The 20,181-nt window shown below is 43.8% G+C and overlaps 1 protein-coding gene across 6 annotated transcripts in view; it reads right to left on the reverse strand.

The window, feature by feature from the left end:
* FAM114A2 (family with sequence similarity 114 member A2) overlaps window positions 1-20,181 on the reverse strand; it is a 43,568-nt gene that overhangs the window by 11,054 nt on the left and 12,333 nt on the right. For all 6 annotated transcript variants that reach the window (XM_030213150.1, XM_030213152.1, XM_030213151.1 and 3 more), the window contains exons 3-12: window positions 16,945-17,047; window positions 15,831-15,929; window positions 14,857-14,966; window positions 13,567-13,701; window positions 9,346-9,504; window positions 7,979-8,102; window positions 7,776-7,855; window positions 4,170-4,280; window positions 3,217-3,356; window positions 2,153-2,225 (exon numbers count right to left, since the gene is read on the reverse strand). In XM_030213150.1, the coding sequence (XP_030069010.1) occupies window positions 2,153-2,225; window positions 3,217-3,356; window positions 4,170-4,280; window positions 7,776-7,855; window positions 7,979-8,102; window positions 9,346-9,504; window positions 13,567-13,701; window positions 14,857-14,966; window positions 15,831-15,929; window positions 16,945-17,047 (1,134 nt within the window). The remainder of the gene's footprint in view (window positions 1-2,152; window positions 2,226-3,216; window positions 3,357-4,169; window positions 4,281-7,775; window positions 7,856-7,978; window positions 8,103-9,345; window positions 9,505-13,566; window positions 13,702-14,856; window positions 14,967-15,830; window positions 15,930-16,944; window positions 17,048-20,181) is intronic.

Here is a 20,181-nt window from a genome sequence, read left to right on the forward strand (position 1 = left end):
GTAGCAGCGTCCAGACTCACTCTCTCTCACAAACGAACTGCAGCTCTCCCGGTCAGCCCCGAAACAAACAAGCAGAGCTTTTATATATATACTAATAAAAAAAGGCCCGTTTCTGACACAAATGAAACGGGCGCTAGCAAGGTTTTCCTCGGAGTGTGTATGTTTGAGAGAGTGTATGTGAGAGTGACTGTGTGTGAGAGAGAGAGTGAATGTGCGAGTGTGTGTGTGTGTCTGTGAGAGTGTGTGTGAGAATAAGAGAGTGCGCAAGTGCGTGTGTGAGAGAGAGATAGAGAGAGAGAGAGTGTGTGTTTCACACAGATACAGTGTGTGCGAGACAGAGTGTGTGTGAGACACAGACTCTCTGTGAGACTGAGTGTATGAGACCAAGAGAGTTTGAGAGTGACTGTGTGACACAGAGAGTGAATGTGATACAGTGTGAGACATAAGAGTGTGTGTGAGAGACAGTGTGTGAGAGTGTGTGTGTGACAGAGATACCTCCCCCCCCTCTCTCTCTGGTGTCTGAGAGTTACTGTGCAGGACGCTGAGCTCTGGCTGTGCTTCAAGGAACTGACCAATCCTATTTAATAGAATGCACCTCCAACATTCTGAAGCCGAGAAACCTCGTATGGTTGGTCACTTCTGCTTGTGACGAACCCGGAAGTACGTGATGTCAATTCAGGAGATGAATACAGAGAGCAGGAATGCCTCAGCCATGCAGTCAGCTTCAGAATGTTGGAGGTGCGTTTTATTATATAGGATATTTTTTTCAACTGGCTTCTTACCTCCCAGCCCGGTTGCTAAAAGCTAACAAAGGCTATGGCTCTCAAGGTTCCTGCAATCACATAGGAGCCGAGGCACAGGGCTGACTGCTCAGGACAGCACAGCAGGGGGAGGGACCCGATCACCGGGTGTGACACCCCAGGTGAAAAACGGCGCCCCACCGGACCCACTTCCCCGAAGCACACAGATTCTAAGTACAGGGTGCTAACCAACAAAAGGTCTAAAACAAATCCCAGGCCTACCAGATTGCTTAGGCTGCACGTCTACCCTCTGCTGGAGACTGAGATTTACTGGTTGCTTGGGGGTTGGCAGGTGGCTTATACATTGTTACAGTTTTAGTGTTCTCAGTCTCCCTTTGCTGGTAGGAGTACATAACCCAAGCGTCTTGACCGGTTTGGAGGGTCGCTGAGGAAGGAAACATTCTTAAGAATCTTGATGTCCTGGCAGGACAAATGCTAGGACTCCAGAGTTGCCCGTCTCAATTTATCAAAGTCGTCACTAAGGGGTCCTTTTACTAAGGTGCACTAAAAAATGGCCTGCAGTAGTGTAGATGCATGTTTTGGGCATGTGCAGAATCATTTTTCAGCGCACCTGCAAAAAAAAAAAAAGCCCTTTTAAATTTTTGACGAAAATGGACGTGCACCAAAATGAAAATTCCCCTGCTTCTATTTTGGGTCCAAGACCTTACCGCCAACCATTGACCTAGCGGTAAAGTCTCGTGCAGTAACCAGGTGGTATTAACCTGCATGCGTCAAATGCCACTTGGCGCGCACCCAATACGCACGTCCGAAAATAAAAATTAGTTTTGGGAAGCGCATCAGACGCACACCAAAAATGAAATTACCGCAACAGCCACGCAGTAACTCCATTTTGGCGCGTGTTTGGCGCACATAGATGCTTACGCAGCTTAGTAAAAGGGTCCCTAAAAGTGCTAGCTTAAGTCAGCCAAGTTCTCCGAGCAATGTTCCCTCTAAGTGGAGCGCATGGGCGATTGCTCACGCATTTTAGCAGCGTCGCTCAAAGATTTTACACGGTTGCTCACAAAAACGCTTTTTTTGGGGGGGGGGGGGGGGGTTGTGCTATATATAGAAATGCACTGGTAATATTGGCGCTCCAAAATTGCTGAATTTTAAAACTTGTTGCTCACAAGCAAAAAAAAGTTGCACATACCAGGCCACTCCTTAGAGGAAACATAGAGGCATATTTTCAAAGCACTTAGCCTTCCAAAGTTCCATAGGTTTCTATGGAACTTTGGAAGGCTAAATGCTTTGAAATGTCTACAAGTCTCTCTATTCCAATGCAAAGTCCAACATAAGAGTCAGTAAACACAACCGCTTTTTATGGTAGTATAGAAGATAATCCCATTTCTTACCCCGGCTGCTGTTAGATGTGTTGTGATCTGCTTAGACAGAGAGGATAACTCTTTGCACAACAGGATAGTTATTCTATCAGAAAAACAACAGAGGGTCTGGGGTCAGAAGATGCTGTTACCTTCCTGAGACGCTCTTTTTAACTTTCCCTTTTGTGATGTGTTGCTTTCATAAGATGATACCCCAGAAATACAAAAGAAACATCACCTAATACAGAACTGTAAACAGATTTGGACAGATTTTCTACACGTCTTAAACAATTAAGAGTTCCTAGTCATTGCTTCTCTAAAGACTAAAGGCACATTTTATCAGAGTCGGTAAAATACAATATTGTTGGACACTTTCAAAACTAACTACATCAGGAAGAGACTTTTCATAGATGTCCATTATGCCAATTTTCATAGCAAACACGTGTACTTTTTCACCTGTACATTCCAGCAGGCATGTGGGTGCATTTGCACCACCCTTTGACATGGTTATGGACTTGGGGCTAAAGTTAGGGTGTAAATGTGGGCTTACTCTAGTATTTTATAGCTGCAATTATGCATGTCAATTGCTGATATAGAATTTGTACTTAGCATGTATCAGCCCAGCACCTAACTTTAGGGGTGAACTGTAGAGCTATTGCTCGCCCCCCGCCCCCGACTGTTTTAAATAGTGCTTTCATTATATTGTACGTATACCAGATTGGCCTCAGCTGCTAATTAAAGTTTTTTAAAAAATCCAAAAAAAGCAATAAAAAAGAAACTCAACTGCAGTTTTTCTTTTTGTACCACCATCATTAATTCCAATTTGCGAATCCATAGGCCCTTTCCACAGATATAATTTATCACATTACACTGAACTCTCTCTCACATGTTCAACTATGTTTCTGCAGGTGTAAAGAAAGCTGGATTCTCCTAACAAGCCAACTACAATTCGCTTCAACCTCACCACTGTAGCTCCATCCAGCAGCAGTTTCCGGGGTGCAGGTGATTCTCAGATGATGTCATTTCTCCTGTCTCAGGCCTGCTGGATGCTGCATTTCAGCCCTTAATGAGGGGGAAGCGGTAGGGAGAATACTCACTGTGACAAAGCTTTGCCTCTTTCTAAGGCTGTGGCATCCTGCTTCTGGCCATGCAGAACCAAGGCGGCTGTTTTATGGAACATTTCGATGGAGTATGCAGTCAATTCTGCTAGACTTCTTATGGCAAGCGAATGAATATCCTGCCAGAAAAACATGGACATTATTTTCCTGGCTCACTGAGTAAAAATCAAGCCACTAGAAAATGGCAGGAAGTAATGACAGGTTGAAGCCCTACCCCTCGGCTAATCACCTTGGATCTACCTACATTTAGCTTTCAGTTGTGCTCTATCTTGCTTCTCTATATGGATCTATTTTCAGGTGCAATACAGGACTTACCTATGAGGAAAGGCTGAAGTGGCTAGGGCTCTTCAGCTTGGAGAAAAGATGGCTGAGGGGACAGAGGTCTATAAAATAATGAGTGGAGTGGAACGGGTAGACGTGAATTGTTTGTTTACTCTTTCCAAAAATATTAGGACTAGGGGGCATGCGATGAAGCTACGAAGTAGTAAATTTAAAACGAATCGGAAAAAATGTTTCTTCACTCAACGTGTAATTAAACTCAGGAATTCGTTGCCAGAAACTGTGGTAAAGGTGGTTAACTTAGAGGGGTTTAAAAAAGGCTTGGACGACTTCCTAAAGAAAAAGTCCACAGACCATTAATAAAATGGCTTGAGGAAACTCTACTGCTTATTTCTGGCATAAGCAGCATAAAATGTATTGAACTCTTTTGGGGGATCTTGCCAGGTATTTGTGACCTGGGTTGGCCACTGTTGATCTGTCCCAGTGTGGCAATACTTATGTAAAAAGTATATAATTAACAACAACATATACTAGAATGATTTTATAATATTCAGCTCCTGAACAAATTTACCAACAAGGCCCGATGGGTGGGATCATGTAGGACAGGGGGATGAACAACAATCCTTAATTTCACTACTTGTTTTCTTAATTACCTCCACCGAAGTTCTGTGGTCACTTTGAACTGTAGTGGACTCTCCTTGCTTGTCCTCTTGCTGCGATTCACAGCTGAGCCCAGCCATCCACTCATAGGCAGCTTTCCTTACCTGTAACACAAAGCAGTTGAGGGTCAAAGAGCCTCTAAAATCACTGGCCTGCAGGACCCAGAGAGTAACGAGCATTCATAGTGCAACAGGAGCAACATCTGAAAACCTAAAAGCCCTCTTTCCCAAATCCCTTCCTTTCACTACCGGAAGACTTATCCTTTTTAAAAATTTAGCGGGAAAAATGCCTTTACACAGAAAGCAGACCATGGCCTTTTAGTTGTCTAGTAACCAAGTTTCCTGTGGCTCCAGGAGACCTAGTGCTGCTACTGTCCAATTCTATAGCACTACTAGATATACACAGCATTGTAGTGACATTTTTTAGAATATTTAGTTATTACTAGCCGTTGAGCCCGTTAAAACGGGCTGGTAGGTCGCTGCCGTCGGTACCCCCCCCCCCCCCCCGAGTTTGCCGCCCCGTCTCATCACTATTCAACTTACGGTGGCGGCGGCCTCGGGGGGGGGGGGGGGGGGGAGCGCAGTTTCCCTCTCTGTCCCGCCCCGTCATCACGTATTGACACGGGGGCGGGACAGAGAGGGAAGTCTCTACTGCGCATTTGCGAGTGAGTACAGTCACTCGCCATTTATATGTTTGATAGTAAAAGTGGACACAGCTGATCGAAGAGAGCCAGGCTTTCAGATTTTTTAAAGAGAGCTCAAAGGTGGCTAGAGAAACATACTTACTTAGTAGATGATGGCAGATAAAGACGTGTACGGTCCATCTAGTCTGCCTAACAAGATAAACTCTTGATTTCTTCTTGCCATTTTCAGGGCACAGACCGTAGAAGTTTGCCCGGCACTGGCCTTGTTCTCCAACTACTCAAGTTGTCATCGAAGCCCCACTGCAGCCACAATCAGTCTGCTCAGCACTGGCCTTGTTCTCCAACTACTGAAACTGAATCTGTCCAGCTGTGATCAGGGAACAGACAGTAGAAGCCTGCCCAGCACTGGCTTTCTTCTCAGTTACTGGTGTTGCCTTCTAATCAAAGTTAAGCTTGTTTGGTTCTACATCTTCTAGAATTCTGGAAGTTATATGGATACTATTGAGCCATTTAAGTTGCTAAACAGTCCAATACTAACCATATAATCACTGGCCAGGTTAGGGACGGGGCAAGGGCAACTCTAAAAATGATACATATAGCCCTCTTTTAAAACGTTCTACCCATATCAGCAGACATACACCTGAAAACCTCATAGTAGTACTTATCTGCTCTAAACAAATATCCATCTCAAACCCCAATCCTGCCAATAAAGGTGGATTTTATTTATAGCACTTGACAGATCGCAAGTGATCCATGAGGCGACCATGAGATTTACAATTTCTATTACAAGTAAGGAGAAATCAAGAGTTTATCTTGTTGGCCAGACTAGATGGACCGTACAGGTCTTTATCTGCCGTCATCTACTAAGTAAGTAACTAAGTACTTATACTGTCCCTAATGGGCTCATAATCTAAGTAGTATATTGTACCTGGGGCAATGGAGGGCTAAGTGACTTGTCGAGGGTCACATAGAGCTGCAGAGGCAATCGAACCCGGTTCCCCAAGATCTCAACCCACTGCCAGCCATCAGGCAGCAGCAAGAATCAAACCCGGTTCTCCTGGTCCGCAACTCGCTGTACTAACCATTAGGCCACTCCTCCACATCTAAACCTAAGGTATCCTCTGAGTCTCTGAAGGTAAAGGCACTGCCCAATGAGTAGCAAAGGAGAAGAGGTAACACTATCTGTTCTAGGAATGGCTTTTCGTATGAAAATTAATAAATGCAACGGATAAGACATTCGCAGACTGCAAATAAGGTTTGCATTCTTTCTGAATTGCAAACCAAGACACACAGGTGGAGTCATTCAGGATGTCTGGAGGCTCCGCTGCTCTGTCTAGAACATTCTCCTCTTTACCAAAAACTCCTGTATGTTTCAGTGGGAAACTACATTGACTCAGAGCCTGCTCTGTCGATCCAGAGATTACTCCATGCCTACCCCACCAACAAGGGGATCCAGGAGGAAGAAGAAGGTAACCCAGGCCATGGAATAGCTAAATTGGTACCAACAGGTTGTAACCTGCTGCCTTCTAAGCTACTATGTTAATATGTTAATCTACAATATGTAAATGTTTTGAATTACTTGTCACAACAACAGATGTTGTAGAATTTCTTGCAATCTCTCTGATAATGTGATTTTGAATGCTGTTGCTTAAAATTTTAGTTCAACTATTCATAATGTTTTATGTAACCTGTAACAGTGATCTAGCATTAATTTTGTTTTAATTGCAATGTGTCTGATACTGCACACAGTTACTGGAATAAAATTAGATTTATCAAAGTTTCTTTGGATTTTAATAAGATTTGTAACTATGCAGCTCCTTATCACATTACCTGAACCCTCCCATGAATCTTTAGAGGGTAGTTTTACAAAAAGAGTACCAATGTCAAAAATCAGAAAAGGCAAAAAAAAAACAAAAGCACAAGGAGCATTTAAGAAGTGGGGCGTCAACTCATATTTTATTTAGCAGACCCGACACGGTCCGTGTTTCGGCAAAACTGCCTGCGTCAGGGGTCTTAAAAATGATACACAATGTCCATAAACAGCTTACAAATGCAGTGAAACAATGCTCAATCTGAAGCAGTGGAGTAGCTAACGGGGGCCTGCCCCCCCCCCAAATTGGATCCAAGGTCCCTGGTTTGGCTGGCAGGGGTCCCCAACCCCCGCCAGCTGAAGCCTTTCTCCAGCGCTGTTCTCTGCGCACTGCCTGCCCTGTTACCCCTCAAATCACATGCTTGCGCTAAAACAAAAAAAAAAGTTCTGACACACAGGAAATGAAATGCAGTGGGGGCAGGCACAAATGCTGGGTTCCTGTAACAGCCCAGCGGTAGTGCTGAATTGGTGCCCCTAAATGATTTCACCTAGTGCTGCCTCCCCCAGTGCAATCTCATCTGGAATCAACAAAGCATTCAGCCTTTTTATTTATTTATTTTTTAATTTCTCCATCTCTGTGGAATACTCTCCCTCGACAACTATGAACAGAACTCTCCTATTAATAATTTAAAACAGCTCTCAAAATGTATTTATTTTCCCTGCCTTCCCCCAAGTCGCAGTCTCGGAGTTGGGGGTTAGACAGCCTTATTCTGCTCTCTGATATTTCAGAAGATTCCTTCAATCTGTGCTTTTCCTTCTTCTATCTTATAATATAAATGGAGTTTCTTGTTCCTGATAGTTCGTTATTAATATGATCCGTAATCCACTTTGATGCTATTGCAAATTGCAATATAACCTATACAAATAAATATAAATCCTTTGCAAGGCCTGTGTTATTTTCAAGCAGGCAAGCAACCTGATGATTGGTAGGCAAAGAAGGTGTTTTTTTTTTTAGGACATATTTTTTACTACACATTCAAGTTGTTTATAAGTTACCTCCTTCATGTGCATTAAGACCTACCACAGTACAACAGGGAGAAGTTTTTCAAATGAATTTATATCACACAGCATTAAGGAATCACTCACTCTGGCCACTTTCTCTGGCTTTGTGGAGACGTGAACCTCTGCAAACAGTCCAGCTAATTCCTGAGCAAAATCTTCAGTTCCTGAAAGAACAGAGAACCAGGTCCTGCTTAAACACGGTACCACTGATAAAACTGACAAAGCGCCTTCTCCAACCATATCATCAATGCAGTCTGCAGGAAGTAAAGCTATTGAAAAAAAATTACCCTCTCTCTCTTCATCCTCCTCTTCCTCAAACTCCACCAGTGAAAACGCTTCTTTTAGCTGTTCCAGTTCAGGTTTTAAAGATTCCAGCTCTTCTCCAGACAGGGCACTGACAATACATTTCACCTGATGACACATGGAAGATCGGAAAGGAATCAGAAATGCAACCATGCAAAGGAGGGAGAACAAACAGAGGGGTCCTTTTACAAAGGCGCGCTGAAAATGGCTTGTGGTAGTGTAGGCACGGGTTTTGGGCGCGCGCAGATCCATTTTTCAGCGCACCTGCAAAAAATGCCTCAAATGCCTCATTGCCTCATTTTTTTTTTTTGCCGAAAATGTACATGCGGCAAAATCAAAATTGTCACACGTCCATTTTAGGTCTGAGACCTTACCACCAGCCATAGACCTAGTGGTAAAGAATTTGGGCGGTAATGACCTACGTGCGTTAGATGCCACTTGGTTTGCATCTGCTACGTGCGCCAGAAAATAAAAAATATTTTTCATACGTGCGCCAAGATTGAAATTACTGCAAGGGCTACATGGTAACTGGACAGTAACTTCAATTTGGTGCGTGATGGGCGCAAGCGCCTATGTGGTTTAGTAAAAGGGGCCCAGAGTTAAAGACTAGAGGTGGAGAAAACTGGTAAAACAAAGACAAAAAAAGGCCACTGCAGCTTTTATAAACCACCTTACATAAAGGTTAAAGGTTATTTTAGGGCTCATCAAACTATCAAATGACTGATTACATCGCTTTTCTGCACTGGCTTTCATATCCTAAAAGCCATCAGAAGAGACAGTGTGGTTCTTTTTCAAAGAACAGGATGCAAAATATACATGCAAAAAGTTAGAAAATTATACAAAATAGCCAACTTTTCCAGTAAGTTCTGTTCATTCAAGTTTAAAAACTAAAACCATTATCACCTAGAGTTACTAATGTGCATTACCATTAATACATGCTATTCACTACTGAGGAACCCTTTTACTAAAAGAGTTGCCACGCGGCAACACGGAACTACAGCTGGCCCAATGCGGCTGCCGGCGGAGCATGCGCCATTTCCGGTGCTACGGAAAATAATTACTTAATTTCTAGCACAAAGCTAGCCCGGCTGTAATGTATTACCGCCGGGTTACTGTGGGAACCCTTACTGCCACCTCAATGGACGGTAGTAAGTGTTCCCCCCCCCCCCCCCCAAATGGCCACGCAGTAAGAATAATCTTACCTCATGGCCATGTCTTTTTTAGGAGCTTTTTACCTGCTGTGGGTAAAAAGGGTCCTGCTTAGCAAAACTGACCCCTGCCACTACCGCAGGGCCCTTTTTACTGCAGTTTAGTCAAAAAGGTTTTGAACGTAATTATTCATTTGTTTTACCTTTGCCTCGCTTTCTCGGGAGAGTAATTCCAAGGCTTCCAGGTGAGAAAGACCCTGGAAGTCATCAAAAAATAGGCTATAGTGGGCTTTCTTCTCTGTATCCACGGAAACCTTGTCGTAGATTTGCTGCTCTTCCCTCTCCTTTGCCTCTCGCAGAATCTTTAAAGAAAAGGATTCGTTTTCAGTTAAGGTAAACTACAAACGCTGTGCACAAGATGGGAGAAAACATCTGCAAGCTACATCCCAGGAGGTCAGTTAAGCGTCTGCCCAATTCCTCAAGTAATGCTATGATAGCAATTGTATCATCATAGGTCCTGCCATTATGATGAATTTTGCTGTTATAGACATGGGATTTAGAAGCCAACAGGATCAAGGCAGCAGAATATCTACATACAGACATGGTCCCCCTCAGCAATAACATAGTAACATAGTAAATGACTACAGATATGGACTCAAATGGGCCCATTCAGTCTACCCAGTAAGGTGGTCCAAGTTGTAACTGCCACTCCATGCTCCTCCCTCCACCTTCATTTAGGGTTGTAACTGCCGATCTTTGCAGGTTCACCCCAGGCCTTCATTTAAGGTTTTAACTGCCAAGTTAAGCACCTTTCCCCATACCTTCTTTTAAGGTTCTAACTACTGCTCCATGCATGTTTCTCCCCCCATGCCTTTAAAGTTTGTAACTGCTGCTCCATGCCTGCGTTTAGGGTTATAACTGCTTCTCCATGCATGTTGCCCCCATGCCTGTATTTAGGGTTGTAACTGCTGCTCCCTGCACGTTCCCCCCCCCCATACCTGCATTTAGGGTTGTAACTGCTGCTCCATGCATGTCCCCCCCCCCCCCCATGCCTGCAGTTAGGGTTGTAACTGCTGCTCCATGCATGTTCCCCCCCCCCCCCCCCCCCCCCCCGTGCCTGCATTTAGGGTTGTAACTGCTGCTCCATGCATGTTTCTTCCCCTCCTCGTGCCTTACTAACAAGTTCAAAGCCCTCAATAATTGGTTTCCGTCCTCTTTCTATTTAGAGAGCTTCCATGTATATTAGGGATTTATTTATTTATTTTATTTATTTATTGCATTTGTATCCCACATTTTCCCACCTATTTGCAGGCTCAATGTGGCTTACAGAGTTTGGTTAATACATAATCATTTTATGATGTCAGTTACAATTAGTAGTGTTCAAAGATTAAAGTGCCCTCCGCTCCCACCCACCCCCCTCGCTCTCTCCTCAATCACTGGCTGATTAATTCCGCAACAAGGTGCAAAAGATCAACCTTGAGTTCACTACCATGCCATCTCCTCCTCTTCACCATTCAACCCTCTCCCTCAACCAATCAACCTCCTTCTCCTCCTTTCCCGACATCACCGAGGAGGAAACCGCTCGCCTTCTTTCCTCCTCGAAATGCACCACCTGCTCTTCTGATCCCATCCCCACAAACCTACTTAACATCATCTCTCATACTGTCACCCCCTCCATCCGTCATATCCTCAACCTCTCTCTCTCCACTGCAACTGTCCCTGACACCTTCAAGCACGCCGTAGTCACACCTCTCCTCAAAAATCCATCACTTGACCCTACCTGTCCCTCCAACTACCGCCCCATCTCCCTCCTACCCTTCCTCTCCAAAATACTTGAGCGCGCCGTTCACAGCCACTGCCTTGATTTTCTCTACTCTCATACCATCCTCGATCCACTTCAATCCGGTTTTCGCCCTCTACACTCGACAGAAACAGCACTCTCTAAAGTCTGTAATGACCTGTTCCTTGCCAAATCCAGAGGCCACTACTCCATCCTCATCCTCCTCGATCTATCCGCCGCTTTTGACACTGTCAATCATGATTTACTTCTTGCCACACTGTCCTCATTTGGGTTCCAGGGCTCTGTCCTCTCCTGGTTCTCCTCCTATCTCTCCCACCGCACCTTCAGAGTTCACTCTCATGGATCCTCCTCCACCCCCATCCCGCTATCTGTTGGTGTTCCCCAGGGATCTGTCCTTGGACCCCTTCTCTTCTCAATCTACACCTCTTCCCTGGGCTCCCTGATCTTATCTCATGGTTTCCAGTATCATCTCTATGCTGATGACACCCAGCTGTATCTCTCCACACCAGACATCACCACGGAGAACCAGGCAAAGGTATCAGCCTGCTTATCCGACATTGCTGCCTGAATGTCCAACCGCCACCTGAAACTGAACATGTCCAAGACCGAGCTCATCATCTTTCCACCAAAACCCACTTCTCCTCTTCCTCCACTTTCTACCTCAGTTGATAAACACCCTCAACCTCCCCGTCTCATCTGCCCGCAACCTTGGAGTCATCTTTGACTCCTCCCTCTCCTTCTCTGCGCATATCCAGCAGATAGCCAAGACCTGTCGCTTCTTCCTCTTTAACATCAGCAAAATTCACCCTTTCCTCTCTGAACACACCACCCGAACTCTCGTCCACGCTCTCATTACCTCTCGCCTTGACTACTGCAACTTACTCCTCACCGGCCTCCCACTTAGCCACCTATCCCCCCCTTCAATCTGTTCAGAACTCTGCTGCACGTCTTATATTCCGCCAGAACCGATATACTCATATCACCCCTCTCCTCAGGTCACTTCACTGGCTTCCAATCAGATACCACATTCAGTTCAAGCTTCTCCTTCTTACCTACAAATGCACTCAGTCTGCTGCCCCTCACTACCTCTCTACCCTCATCTCCCCTTATGTTCCCACCCGAAACCTCCGTTCACAGGACAAATCCATCCTCTCATTACTCTTCTTCACCACCGCCAACTCCAGGCTCCGCTCATTCTGCCTCGCCTCACCCTATGCTTGGAACAACCTTCCCGAGCCCTTACGCCAAGCCCCCTCCCTGCCCATCTTCAAGTCTTTGCTTAAAGTCCACCTCTTCAATGCTGCGTTCGGCACCTAACTCTTACCTTTCAGGAAATCCACACTGCCCCAATTTGACTGCCCCTATCAGACTGACTGTTCACGTGTCCTTTAGATTGTAAGCTCTTTGAGCAGGGACTGTCCTTCTATGTTAAATTGTACAGCGCTGCGTAACCCTAGTAGCGCTTTAGAAATGTTAAGTAGTAGTAGGTAAGGGAAGAGAGAAGGAAGTTGTTAGGCAGGGTTGAAGGTGTGCTGTGATAACTGTGTGGATTGGTGAGGTAGTTTTGTAAGGCTATGACTTCTCTTTGTAGGCCTTCTGGAAGAGATGTGTCTTCAGGGATTTGCGGAAGTTGGTTGGACAATCATTTAAAACAAATATCATTCATGGTTAAGAGTGTGTACTATTTGCGCATAATACACACTCTTTCCCGAGGGGTGCGCATAGGCAAACTAGGATGCGTGCATGCCCTCTTCAAGAAAAGCGTGTGCTATGTGTGCATAATACGCACTCATAACAGCATTCATTCACCAATGGGAAAAAAAACAAACATGGACATTTTTTGAATGCCCATCCCTAGTGTATTAGCCCACTTTAAAAAAAAAATTGTTGCCAGATAGAAAAATTTCCAACCCAACCCACACCTGAAAGGAGCCCAAAATAGCCCAACCTCAATCCACGATTCCGAACCCGAAAGGAGCCCAAAAATAGCCCAACCTCAAATCCCACGTGGTCACTGCTCGGCGCTGAAATCCCACTCCCATGTGGTCACTGCTCTGCTCGCCGCAGCTGTCGCCTCTCGCAGGGCTGATGACCTCATCATCCACCTCACCCTCCGATTGGTCGAATTTGGAGCCAGAATGAGATTTGAGATGCACCAAGCCTCATTCCAACACCAATTTCGACCAATAGGAGATGGAGACAGAAACAGCCCAAAACAACGCAACCAGCAACCACCCACAGACAACTTATTAAAGGAGCCCAACTGTGCGAGAAACCAGCAGACTTGGTAACTTTTTTTTTTTTTTTTTTTAATAGTCTTTCACTGCTTTCATCACCACCACCTCCTCCAGGATGGTATTCCAGGTAACCACCACTCTTTCTGTGACAGTTTTGTTTCTCTGACACTGCTCCTAAGTCTACCATCTTGCAGCCTCATATCACGTCTAGTTCTACAGTTTCCTTTCCTTTCTTTCTCATGCATAAATAAGGCTAACGGAGTCACCCAAGAGAACACAAGAGAGTAAATGGGGTGTGTGGCTAAGTAATAGTGTATGAAATCTGCTTGAAAATGTAATGGCAAATAACTTAATTTTTTTTGAGCGTGGAATAAAAGCTCTTGTACCTGAGATAAGGTGGAATTCCTGTTCATGAGTCCCTTGGTTTTCCTGAATCCAGGGTCCCCTTCAGCAATAACATCCATGGTTTTCTTCCCGATAAACTCCAAAGCATCCAAGCCTCCACTGAGAACGCTCTTACCCTGGTGTGGCAATAAGCAAAGCCTACATCATTCTGTGCTATGCAATCAAGTTGCAATGGGATATACAGGATATCGATAGGGTCAGCCATTCTACCGAGGCATGATGATTTAAAAATAAAAATATCAACTAGGGCGACTTGGTGGATCAAAAAAAAAAAAAAAGACAATTCTCAGCCTGTGCAGGGAAAAAAACGTTATTCCAAAACATTAAAAGCTCAAAAACAAACTACTGAATGCAGTAACACATCTAGTTTCCAATCAATAAAGTTTTACCTATTGTGACATACCAGTGTTCATGTTCTCAGTGCTGACTGAAATAGCCTGGTGCACATCTCTAACAATACTACCACTGTAGTAAACGTAAGACATTGCAGAGAAAAAAGAAAAACAAAAATCACTTTTCTGCTGATTCTCAGCTCTCAAGACTTTCTGTAAGAACTTCAAGGGATGTTCTCAAGACTTTCTGGAAGAACTTCAAGGGATGTTCTAACACCATTTACTGAAGATTTACTACACTAATTGGAAGGAGATTCTGCAAAGAGACCAGAGAAACTCTACAGCCAAAGTACAAGATCAACCGATGCTACTGGGTAAGAATGACTCCAACTACGTCACCCTTGGGCCAGGGAAACAAGAGATGGCCAGAAGTGCTGCTAATCAGCCCCGGAACCGCTGCCACCTCCTTCCACAAAAAGAGGACCAGCAGACTGGAAATCAAGGGGTGGGAAAGCAAAAGATGGATATTTTTGTATTCAAAACACAAGAAAAATATGTATCCTCACAGCCCTGTCAGAAATACTGTTTTCACTACCCAAACAGTATTTAAGGGCTAGACTTTCAAAAAGTTTAGACAGCTTATACCAGTAGCGTAGCCATGGGGGGGGGGGGGGTAACTTAGGGGCAGGGGGGTTTGAAAGTGGCGGGGCGTGGCAGCTGGGGGAGGCAGGTTAAAATGTGCCTCTCCACCTTGGGCTCTGGACACCCCTCCCACGAAGGTCTGGCTACGCCCCTGGGTTAAATACCTCAGAACAGAACAGAGAAGCCCCGAGTACAACCTAGGGAGAGCTAGGACCTGGGGAAGCAGACCAGCCCTCAACCGACATTGATACCCTGTGTTTGCGTATGAACAAACATTAAAAAGCTGCATCCACCCACTGTGCTTTGGACAGCTGTCGTGATAGAGGAGAATACGCCAAAGGCTCCACTGATGGGTGAAGAGCTTTCGTTCTCTTTGGCTGCGTCACTGGTCTCAGTCACTGGATCTCCTGTAATAAATGGAAAAAATAAAAACAAGTTTTTACTAATCAAAATGTTAATCAGGAAACTAAGAAAAGGAACAAATAGTCTAGTGGTAAGTGCACTAGAATAAGTGTGTCATTTATTTTTACTGTGATTTTAAATAAAAAAAACAAGAAAAGGAAGTACCATAATAATTCACTGTATGAAACATATGACATCAAATTTATCCAAAATCCACATATAGCCACATCAAGCCTCAAACGTCTGTCTTGTTCCTTGATGTTGTTAAATTTTCTTGGTCAACTTTTGCTCTCAAAAGTGTATATTCTGCCTTTATGCTTTGTGGGGATTTTATTTTGTGAAAATTATTCTAACCTTATTCAGTTTTATATTTTGTAGAATGCTTAGCTATTTGATCAACATGTACTGTATATCAAATGTGAAACTTGTTATGTATTAAGGACCCTGTTTACTAAGCAGTGTTATAGGCGCGTTAACGTGCCTACAATATCCCTTTAGGCGCCTACATGGTTAGCGCGTGCACTAAGTGTAGGCACGCTAAAAACACTAACGCACCTTAGTAAACAGGGCCCTAAATGGTTTGTTTAAATTTGCCATCATGCAAAACTGAAATTTTAGCATACAAGTCAATATAAAGCCAAAATGTATTCATTATATTATATATACACATAATACATACATAAACGGAGGATAGCCCAGAGTGGGACAATATTTAATCTCTGTTCATATAAGACTTCAGAAGCAGCAGGCCTAGTTTATACAGCTAAAGCTATGACCTCCAACAGCAGTCGGACCTACAAATCAGGTGAGTTACCTATGTATGTATAAAGACGTTAGGATTAGCTTACTTTAAGTTCTGTTTTACTAACCTGTGTTGGATTCGCTTTTTCTATCTAAAGAAAGCTCGCTGGGGCTTGGGATGCCCAGGGATGTCTCAGCTTTTTCGATGGCAGTAGAAATCCCTTGTCCTAATGAAGGAAGAAGAGATGTCACTGAACTGCACAGTCCTGTCTCTAGGGAAAAAAATGACTAAGGTAGCAGATCCAAAATATCAGTTTTTCATGTCATGGGTCCATAAGCAGTCTGCAAATGTTACATGTTTGAATTTCTGTAATTTTTTCACATAAAAAGGATGAAGTTTGGACTGTTGTATTACAAATTGTTTGTTCTAACAGAATTCATTAAAACCTCTTTTTTGTTGTTGTTGTTTCTAGTGATTTAGTCACCTTTTCCCAGAGATGACCACATAGGTAAACCACGTTGGTTGTACCACAAAAGGTGGTATATCAAATATATTACCCTTGCCCTCTAATACTTTATTTTGCAAATGATAGCAGTCATATTAAAGCCAGCTGTTGCCACATATTAATAGGCAGCTTGGTAAATTACTCCCTTAGTCTCTTCCTGGATCAGTGGCATACCTACCTTTGTTGCCACCCGGGCCGGTACACCCCCCCTCCTCCAAGCAAGGGGATGCACCGACCAGTCACTTGGCTGTCGGTTCTGAAGGTCCCCTGCCCTGGAACAGGAAGTTGGCGTCAGAAGGGACAGGAGACTGGCAGAACCAACAGCCACATGACTGATCGGTGCATCCCCTTGCTGCCTGTACCCGGGACGGATTGCCCCCACTGCCCCGCCCTTGGTACACTAGTGTCCTGGATGTCACTATGCTTTAATCTCTTCCCTTTTAAAAGTATATTTCTGCAATGCTTAAACGTTTTAAGCAAGCTGAAGCAATACCATCAAACTCCTTCTCTAAATACTAATTACAGTGCAAAACCTACTGCATACTGCCTTGGGTGAATAAAGGCAGTTAATAAGTCCCAATAAATAAACAAATGTAGAACAGATTTCTGCGATTTGTGCAGATTCTATCAAGCAAAACAGGCTTTCGGGCCTACAACCTTGTACAAAATTCTGTAAATTGAGAGACTCAAGCAACTTATTAAGACAAACCGATTCACATAAAAAGTCAAACCTTACCTACAGTTGCCATTGTGGCGCTGGCAGTGGACATTAAGGACTTGCCCCAGCTTCCCAAGTACCCCCATCCTGTGGGAGATTTAGCAGAAGGATCTGAAGCCTTCTAAAGAAAGGACAGAAGCAACAAGGGGTAAATTCAAGAAACATCGCCTAAAGTTACGCACTAAACTCCAGATTTTCTACAGGTTACCTAATGCTGAGCACAAATTTAGGAATGGATCACAGAGCCACACAAACTAATTAGACGCTATCAATAATTGGTGTTCACAGTAATTTGGGGTTATGCATGGATCTGCCCTATTCTAATACTTGTGCCTCAATTTCACAGCACGAAACTCCAGAAGGGATCGCGGGGCAGGGGCATTCGCGCACTCAGTTAGATGGAAATCCCCGGATTCTATATAGTGCGCCTAAAGATCGGCGCCGAAATCGGTGCGGATTCTATAAACAATGCGCATAATTTAACAAGCTAATGAGCGCTGATAATAGCACTTAACAAGCAAAAATGAGCACTAATCGGCAATGATTAGAATTTAGGCGTGCAACTCACTAAGTGTATTCTGTAACGATGTGTGCCGAACTTCTAACATGTGCAGGCAAAAAGGGACGTGATTATAGGCGGGGAAATAGGTGTTTCATCTGCATTCCAAAACTTACGTGCCTAGTTACAGAATATGGCCCAGAGCGCCTAAATCTACGCACAGGGATTTACAACAAGTTTTTGTTGGTGTAAATGGATGCTCGTAGATTTAGGCACTGAAATATGAACTAAGTGTACTCTATAATCGGTGCCTAAATCTAGGCACTGATTCGAGTGCCGATTTTTCAGGCGACATATATAGAAGCTCCTCCAAAATGCGTGCTAAACTAGTATTCTGTAAAGGTCCTTCCGCAATAAGTGCCCTTTGCAGAATACTAGCTTAGCACAGATCATCCCGGTACCTAACTTTGGGCATCATTTATTGAATTCCACCTCCTTAAACATCAATTCTATAATGGCAACCAATGTTATTAGAATAAGGCTACATTTAGTCGCCAAACTTTAGGTGCAAGCTTTTATTTTACTGAAACTTCAAAATTTAGCAAATCAATCATCCACTTGTACAGAAAAGTGAAGTAATAAAATATAAGGAAGGGAGATTAAATTTTCAAAAAAGAAATTATTTATTTTAAACACTTCTAACCCACTTAAACTCTAACCCCCAGATTCTATATAGTGCGCCTAGAGTTATGTACGGAATCGAGGCATATTCTATACCTACGCGCAAAGATTAATTGTTTTAACACGCTGTTAAGCGTTAACAGCTCTTAACAAGCAATAATGAGAATTGGCAAAAATTTGAATCTATGCACGTACATTGATAAGCGTATTCTGTAATGTAATGCGTCTAAATTCTATCACGTGGAGGCAAAAAGGGGTGTGTTTAGGGGCGTGGAAATGGGCGTTTTGCGGGCATTCCAAAATGTATGTGCGTTGTTATAAAACATGGGCTAGTGCACGTAAAATCTACGTGCAGGGATTTACACCAGCTTTTCATTGATGTAAATGGATATGTGTAGATTTATTTGAATGAACTATACCTAAGCGTATTTACACGTGGTATTTAGAATACGCTTAATTAAACTCTGTAATTCGTTGCCGGAGAACGTGGTGAAGGCAGTTAGCTTAGCAGAGTTTAAAAAGGGATTAGACGGTTTCCTAAAGGACAAGTCCATAAACTACTACTAAATGGACTTGGGAAAAATCCACAATTCCAGGAATAACATGTATAGAATGTTTGTACGTTTGGGAAGCTTGCCAGGTGCCCTTGGCCTGGATTGGCTGCTGTCGTGGAAAGGATACTGGGCTCGATGGACCCATGGTCTTTCCCAGTGTGGCATTACTTATGTACTTAGCTGTGATTGCCTAACACGTGTTAATTTTAGGTGCCATATACAGAATCAGGCCCTAAGCGGCATCCACAAAAACATGCATATTAAAAGATAAACACAGACTATAAAAAACATATATATCCTCCATCATCATGTATAAATCAAAGTGCTGCCATGTAAACTCTCCATTAATACGTTGCCTGTTCAAAAAAAAGCTTGGACAAAAAGCTGCATTTTTAACATTTTCTTAAGTTGCAGAACATCAGCACTACAAACAATACTCAAGTCCACAATAAAGGCACGAGCTCTTACTCCAGTTCAAAGGTCACTAAAAGTGCTTGCACTGGAGTGTAGCAGTTTTATGTGTAACTGCATGCATTCTAACATGTGCATACACCCCTGTCCCAACCATGAAAGCACTGTAATTGCACGCCATGGATTTTGCTCACACATGTTATAGAATACCAGCAGGGGCCAATGATTAGAAGCAAATTTGAGTGCTAGAGGCTATTAATGCCATATTAGCACCCATGTTTGCTCCCATCCCCCCATGATCAGAGCCTGTGAGCTTGTGAAACAATGTGCTCCCAGGCTCTGACCACAAGTAGCATGCAAATGCATGCTAAACAAAGCATATACTGTTCTTCCCCAATGTTCAGCGGGCAGTGCATCAAACATTGGCACTGTTCCCATGGAAAACCTTACTCTAGCTCCAAGCTGGTGTTAGGGTTTGCAGAGCATTGGGGAGCCCTGTAAAGCATGCCCTACCCCCACTCCCCCGACGCCCCCTGACACAGGAGCACAGGAAGGCTTGAAGGACCAATGAACCTCTATCCCTTCCACACACCAAAAAAAAAAAAAACCTCCCTCGTGGCCAAGTAACACTCCCTCCTCCTTCCAGCACCGCCTCCAAAATGGTGGCATCCTGCCCTGCTCAGTGCACCCTGAGATGCGGTGGCCAGGGCTTCCCTATGGTACGTTCTCACAATGCTTTGAAAAATACAATTTATGAATTTTCAAACAGTGTGAGGGCAGGGTATGTGTTTATTAAATTTAGTACATGTGAAAAATGCTGGATTAAAAGGTAACAGAAACCAAAGATTGTCATTTAGTCAAAGAACAGAGATGTAGCACAAGCAGCAAGGTATGTGTATCCGCCGTGCCCCCTCCCCCCACCCACCAATAACCCTCAACACTTCTCTGGAATGACCACCTATATGGACAATGGGCTAATTCAGACTCCAGACTAGTACAGTCAAATCTCTTTGCTGAGACAGTGCAAGCTGTCGACATCACTTAAACCGCCATCACAACTGGGCCACATCTGTCATTTGGGACTAGGATCTAGATTACGAACCCACTTCA

The sequence above is a fragment of the Microcaecilia unicolor genome, chromosome 8, assembly GCF_901765095.1.
Source record: "Microcaecilia unicolor chromosome 8, aMicUni1.1, whole genome shotgun sequence".
Classification (NCBI taxonomy): Eukaryota; Metazoa; Chordata; class Amphibia; order Gymnophiona; family Siphonopidae; genus Microcaecilia; species Microcaecilia unicolor.